Source organism: Coregonus clupeaformis, chromosome 6, assembly GCF_020615455.1.
Source record: "Coregonus clupeaformis isolate EN_2021a chromosome 6, ASM2061545v1, whole genome shotgun sequence".
Lineage (NCBI taxonomy): Eukaryota > Metazoa > Chordata > Actinopteri > Salmoniformes > Salmonidae > Coregonus > Coregonus clupeaformis.
In genome coordinates this window covers 34,325,620-34,333,119 of record NC_059197.1, presented here as the reverse complement: position 1 = coordinate 34,333,119, position 7,500 = coordinate 34,325,620, and the positions used below count along the sequence as shown (strand labels likewise).

Below are 7,500 nucleotides of genomic sequence, written 5' to 3'. Positions count from 1 at the left end.
ACGGTGCTACGTCATACCGGCCGGATTTCTGCCTGCTTGAATGCCAATAACTCAGATACACATGAAAACATGAAATTACCCAGGGAATCGATAGAACATCACTCAGAGATGCACAAAATCAATTTAACATTCAAAATGGGTAAACCTTGCCTTTAAGTGCAAGGTGTGTGTGTGAGAGAGAGAGAGCGAGAGCGAGAGCGAGAGAGGGGGGGGCAGTCAGACGCGAGAGAGAGATGGACAGATAGACAGACAGAGAGCGAGAGAGACAGAGAGCGAGGGACAGACAGACAGACAGACAGACAGACAGACAGACAGACAGACAGACAGACAGACAGACAGACAGACAGACAGACGAGAGAGAGAGAGAGAGAGAGAGAGAGAGAGAGAGAGTTCTGAGTTTCCAGTTGTTTTGAGCGCGGCAGAAGTCATGCTGATTGACACCATGGCCAATGTTGAATGTTGCAAAAGAGACCCTTAAACCCAGACTTGGACCACGCACCCTCTCCACTGAATAGAAGGCTAGTGATTGCTTTTGCAATGCTTTCAGTTAGCTACTGATTCCTTCCAAACCACTCATTGTTGGATTTGTGATTTCCAACTTGTTGTGTAATGTTTATGTCCAATGGCCGATGAGCACCGATACATTTTATCTATAATTTCTCTTCATTATTTATCTTCATATGTCAAGGATTAAAAAGGATTTGCCAGTAGATTGTCGACTGGATTCATGATGATGACTGCTAGCTAAGATTTAGAAAGTATGATGTTGACATGATCAGTCCAATCAAAGTTGCTGTAGATATAACATGATTTGACGTCATTTATCTGTGGCCAATGACCTTCAGCCTTCTTGGATGGGCACTTCTTATGTAACTCTATGGCAGCACCCAAGGGGCTTGAATTTTCAAGCTCTACCCTTAGATTTGGCAGTGACATAATGTCCCCATGAGTGACAGAACACTGAGCCAATCATGGCGCAACTAGAGAACATTACCAACCCCTACGCTCCGTATTTTCTGCCGGTTGCCCCACCACCACCACCACCACCACAGAAAGCGCTGAAAAACCTGCATTTTGGAGCTGCCTTACTCAAGAAAGCAAAAGAAAGAGACCAAGTTTGTATGCGGCTTTATTAACTCAATAAATAAAAAAATATGCAAAAATAACATGCAAAAATATATATATATATATATATATATATATATTTAGCTAGAAAGGTGGGGCTCAAAACAGGTGGGGCTCTACCTGCCACTGACATTTAGTAATTGCTTGCTTTTCTAAAGTCTACCAACCTTGCCAACAGACATGCCAGCTAAGATAGTTAAGACAAGCTAGCGACTCTAACGTGATTGATAGCCTGAAATGGCTTCTTGGTAGCTAGTTGTGAGGTTGGGGTATTGGGCACCTATCTGGGCTGGCTAAAGCCAACTTCATAAAATTGCTAGATGGCTAGTAGAATTACAGACAAACAAAATATTAAATGAACATTTTAGATTTTTTTAAACCGGGCATGATGCCTCTGACTCCGTGTCCTGTCACAGGGCAATTTACCACACGTGTTTGTTTTATCCCCTCCTCCTATAGGCCTACTGTAAATGCTGTTTGAATATGCAAACAACCAGAAACCCGTCACAGTTAGTCAATCAGTATGACAAAAACCTAACTTCTGGTAAAACAAGGACAGGAGGGGTGAGACCATCTATTTTACTGTAAACACATGCAGTACGTCAACTACTACTGGTCAGGCGTCTAACGTTTCCATACACAGCACAACTTTCTGCTTTACCTCCCGCTATGACACACCAGTTTCGTTTATTCCTATTCCTATTCCTACTCCTCTCTCTCTCTCTCTCTCTCTCTCTTAATTTCAATTTTCAATTTAAGGGCTTTATTGGCATGGGAAACATATGTTAACATTGCCCAAGCAAGTGAAGTAGATAGTAAACAAAAGTGAAATAAACAATAAATATTAACAGTAAACATTACACTCAGAAGTTTCAAAAGAATAAAGAGACGTCTCTCTCTCTCTCTCTCTCTCTCTTCTCCTTTGATGCCAAGTCCCGCCCCTCGACCGGGGTGCAGGAGCGGCGTGAGTGGCTGAGAGGACTAAGCGTTCCCTGCAACAGCTGCCTCGATCCACCACAGGAGTCGGCGGAACTGAGCCCAGTGGAGAACGACAGACAGCCGGTTTGTCACGCATTGCCACAGCACCGAACCATCAGGCCAAACGCAGATCGCCTAGGACGACATATCTATACATTCATGACCGGACAAGGATTACGTTGCGAAGAAGATAACAGCACGGAAGAGAGAGAACGGATTATACGCAGGTAGGAATAGGATATGTCTGGACGCTCTGTATTGTAAACGGGCTCAGTGAAAGCAACGCTATAATAAATCACCCAGCCAGCCGGGGCACCAATGCAGTATGTGTGTGTTGGAGATCGACTATATTGCAGTCATTTTGCGCAGCGCAACAGATCTTCATGACACTTGGAAGGGAGTTATTACAATTTAGAAATTATATAGCATTCTGCTATGTTGCGCAGCTCGGCTGCAATGTAGTTGATGTCAAACACCCACCGTGTTTTCTCGGATTAAACCTGCTGAAATGCGGGTATTTGCGCATAAACCTAATGTGTATGCGGAAATCTGTGCGTAATAACACCGTGTCATTCTAATCGTAGGCTAGGTTAAGACCTATAGGTATTTATATAGAAGATGAAGGCCTTTTGGTGATCGTTACAACCAGCGAATGCATTGGCTGGGTCGAGTCTTTGTGCTGTTCGCCGCAGTCCCCCTTCCCCCCTTCCCCCGGTGTGTGTCGGTGGATCGCTTTAACTGAGGTCGTAGGCCTACGTGCAAACTTGCTCGAGCAGCGATTTGTAACTTGCACGTATACCGTAGACCCCGTGTATCCGCCTCCGGTGATCAAAATACTCTTTCGAGAACGTTTTGTTACAGTTGGAAAAGGATTGTATCGCGCAGTAGGCAATAGCCTACGCACTGTAGCTGCATCATGACGCTCGTCATTGACTGAAAATAATAAAAGCAAACTGTTTCTAAATTTGGGAGACATTTTCCCACATAGTTTCTATTCAGTCTAGCTTATAGACTTAAGGGCTATGGTGAGCAGGACACTTCCCGTTTCACTAGTTTTATCTTTTTAGCATTACCCAGGAAAATAAACGATTGGTTTCCAAGATTAGGTTTATTGTTTATGAGCCAATAAAACGCAATGGTTATTAACTCTGTCAAGGGGCTGACAAACACGTTTGTTATCTAATGACACATGCCCAGGACTTTCGAAACCTATGAGGCATAAGTTACATTTTAGGTGTGTTATTTCTCTCACACGCTCTCTCTCTCTTATCATTTATTTCCTTCTCTTTCAGGACTGTCGGGTTTTAGGAGTGCCCCTGGCCACCATGGATAAAACTTTGCATATCTTGCAGAAACCGACAGCCTCAACCGATAAGGTCCTGGACGGTGGAACGGGACTCGCTCTGGATATGAGTATGAGGGACCGGGAATTCACGGAACAATCGATTAGACTTACCGATAAAATCCCGTTAGTGAAGCCCTATTTCAAAAAGAAAAAAGGACAGAGGAAACTGGACTCAAAATGCCTCCGTGCGCTCCAGGACCCTATCCTGACCACATTACTGAGTACAGATGCACTTGTTACTGGAGACGGGGTGTTTGTTCCCCGGAACCCTCCGGCAAGGACAGCGGGGAACCTGTGCACTGCGGCGGTGGTCAAACAGGCACGGATTGGTGGGCCTGTGTGCCTGAAAGACTCGGGAGCAACCGGTGTAACGGCTATGATTACCGGCGACACGGACACAGAAATGGCGGACACCGCCGCCGAGTTGGAGGAGACCGAGAGTGGGGTAACCAAGGTGCCGGTAGATCTCCAGCGCGTGACAATAGACACTAACGAGCGCAGATTCCAGCTCAAATGTACCCCTCGGGCACGCGACGTGGTGGCGGCACCCCCCACACCAGATACCCCTCTAGTAACCCCTCCAAGCCAGGGGGGCAACACGATGTCTGACCTCTTCGCCTCTAAAGCCTTGCGGGGGCCAGATTGTCTCACCATCAAATACAGTATGAACACCCCCAGTCTTCAGGCCGACAAAAGCGAGATATTTCAGGATAAAAGCGAAGAGGCCTCCCTGGATCTAGTTTTTGAACTGCTAACCCAGCTCCAGTACCACACACACCAAGCCGACGCGGTTTCGATCTGCGTGGATTTCCTGCAGGGATTGTGTGTGTACGGGAGTGACTGTGCTTACCACCATACTGTGCTGCCCTACCACTGGCAGATCCGCAGGAGTGATACTCAAAACTGGCAAAGCGTGGCGGATGATTCGCAGGAACAGTTGGAGAGGCTTTACTGCAATCCGGATCATGATCAAATCAGGCTAAAATTTCAGTAAGTGTTTTTATTTTGTTATAGTGGTTCCTCCTGTTCTACGTTCTGTGTGAAAGTAGCCTAATAGAGCTGAGATTATATTTACAGTATTAAGACAGGAATGCTTTGATATGAGAAAGGTATGCTGTTTGATTGATCTGTTTCAGTATGTGTGTGTGTGTTGTAATGATTAACTGACTGAGTCGTTTTGGTTCCCGACTTCCCGTATCTCAGTTCTTCTTTGGGTGTCATTGTTATGACACGTTTAGTTCCTGCAATAGAGTGAGTGTGCTCTTTCTGCTCCTAAAACCTAGCCTTCTCATTGGTTGAAACAGCTCAAACCAGGAAGTGCTGTACCCATGGCAGCTTAGAGCTAGGATCTTGCATGACCTACTGCTGCCTGGTGCGGTCACTGACACGCAGGCACTGGCTGTCTCTCACGCACAAGCGCTTGGCAAGCGCTAGCAGACAGGCATACAAAGTGTGCTCTGGTTCAAGCGATACACACCACATTCACACAATGACACGGTTAGCTATTTCACCACATAAGCACGTGTGTGTGGGTGACTGTGCATGTGTTGTTGATTTTAGGTTTTAAACTGAAACTACATGCAAACCTTCCCACCCACAGGATACACACCTGTCCGTGAGAACCCAAATGCAGCCAAGCTTTTGTTTGATTACGCCTAGAGATATTAGGCTTTGGTGATAGTAACTTAGTATAGTAGTGTTTCCTAAACATTATAAACAGCCATTCTATATACATAGCCAAAATAACGCAGTAACTACCAGTGTATTAACCTATATAATTACTGTGTAACAGACTAGTAAATACATTTAAGAAACTTCTTCTTACATTCTCTCGGAAAACCAAAGTAGCCATGGTAACTAGCAGTAACTACCAGTGTATTAACCTATATAATTACTGTGTAACAGACTAGTAAATACATTTAAGAAACCTCTTCTTACATTCTCTCAGAAAGCCAAAGTAGCCATGGTAACTATCGGTATAAAGACAGACTGTAGGACTTTTATTTAAGTTTCAAATACTTTCCCATTAGTTTAAACCTCTATTTAAAAGGTATTTGTGTTCTTCTTTATTGCTTTCTGTTGTGAAGTATTAAACAATCAAATTCTCAGGGAGAATTTCAAACAACGGCCTCCAACACACTCCCGACATGCTCTGAATTTGAATTCACATGTAATAAGCAAGTAAAGCAACGGTACCTACATTTCCAGAGTTGGCCAGATGTACAGCTAGCTTTACTGTAACCGGTCGACCCCTCTTCCCACCCCAACACACACACACACACACACACCCCGTGTGATATGGTGTTACCATAGTAACTGAATACAGTTGATAACAGCTGTTATCTGAAGAGCAGCACAGGACAAAACAAGCCTGGCCGTCGACATGGCAACATACTTATTTGACTGCAGCTGCTGTGTGAGAGAGTGAGTGGGAGTGGCCGGTTTCCGAGTCATCGCCCGACGTCCTCAGACTGGATGGACGTCGAATACTGACTTGTATCGCGGGTGACCTGGCTGGGTTTGAGAGAGGGCATGCATGTGTGAGATTGTGAACATGGGACAGCAAGTTAATAATTTATTGTGTGTGTGTTTGTGTGTGTGTTTTATCGTCTCAACATGTTTGTGTGTTCATGTTTCTATGTCATACAGTATGTGAATGATTTGAGTTTGACTGTATGTCAGTCTGTCACTGTGTGTGAGGCATGGTGCTTTGTGCTGCACTTACCACCCCATTCATTTCTTATGAAGTGTGTGACTGCCTTGCTCAGTTAGCAAGCTAATGTTCGCTAACTAATGAGCAGGTGCACATTATCAAACTGAACCTAACAAAAAAATATTTTAAGAATAAAACTCCTTAGCTATATGTAAAGACTTGCTCTAGAAAATGTCTTATGCAGTTTTATTGTTTGTTATAACCCTTGAGATGAAAGGGGAGTGGATTACACCAGGAAGAGGCCATCTTTGTGGATTACACCAGGAAGAGGCCATCTTTTTCTTGTCACTTCTGTCGGCTCCCCCACGTGAAGGTTCATGCTCTTTGATTGGCTCATAGCCAAGTTCTCGGCCACTGACGAGCATTAAGATTCTACAAGTAGAAACGGCAGGTTTGTCAGTACGAGGTCGGTACACAGCAGGGACGTCTTCTGTTCTAGCAAGAGAAGGAACAGCCTCCTACTGTGATAGTTCCTATCAGCAGTCAGATTTCTCGGTGTGTCTGTTCCATAATAGAGAACTTAAAGGGATACCAAATATTTTTTTTACTAACCCAAGATAGACCAGAGCTTGTCGTTTCTTTGGGAGCAAATTAATCATAGTGGGCAGAACAAGCACGAGCTAGTGAGATCCTAGTGGCCAAAACTATCTCTAACTAAGGCTGAACGATTTTGGAAAATAATCTAATTGCGATTTTTTGCCCCCAATATTGCGATTGCGATTTAATATGCGATTTAATTTATTTATCCTTTTTCCCCTACAAAACATAATGAATGATTTAAATATGACCAACACAATAGTATATACATTTAGTGTGAAATGTTCTTTCCCATAGGCTGGGTCTATTTGTTAGAATTAAATTCAAACATGTATGACTTGAAATAAATGACATTTTTATTGAACTGCTCATTACAGAAACATCTGTGGCTTTGCCACTGTGCATTTAAATAATTTAAACAAAGGCATGAACTTTGTAAACACTGTGTGCAAAAGGTACAGTCTTAAGAAAAAATAATTTTAAATTGTATGTATCTTACTGCTCCCAAGTCAGTAACATTTCACACAACTGAAACAAGGAATTTGCTTTGAAAATATTTTGTAAAATCAAAGTAAATAAAGTTATAAATAAAAAATGAGAAATGCACTTTTAATTTAGACAAACTATTTTTTATAAACGATTTGAATATTATAATATAAAATAGATGAGCCTCACTTATCTCAAGTACACAACAATAACACACCACACAGACTAAAGTTCACTACGAGTATGGCACTGCCAGCCATACTTATCCAACAGTTCTGATCAATAAAATGGACTGTAAGACTCTGGTACGGCTCAG

At 43.3% G+C, this 7,500-nt stretch overlaps 1 protein-coding gene across 1 annotated transcript in view; it reads left to right on the top strand.

Annotated features, from left to right (window-relative positions):
• The first annotated feature begins 2,112 nt into the window (after positions 1-2,112).
• Positions 2,113-7,500, top strand: part of LOC121567598 (protein mono-ADP-ribosyltransferase TIPARP-like) — an 18,424-nt gene continuing 13,036 nt past the window's right edge. Inside the window, exons 1-2 of the mRNA XM_041877772.2 lie at positions 2,113-2,330; positions 3,396-4,438. Of these exons, the coding sequence (XP_041733706.2) occupies positions 3,429-4,438 (1,010 nt within the window). The 5' untranslated portion in view covers positions 2,113-2,330; positions 3,396-3,428. The remainder of the gene's footprint in view (positions 2,331-3,395; positions 4,439-7,500) is intronic.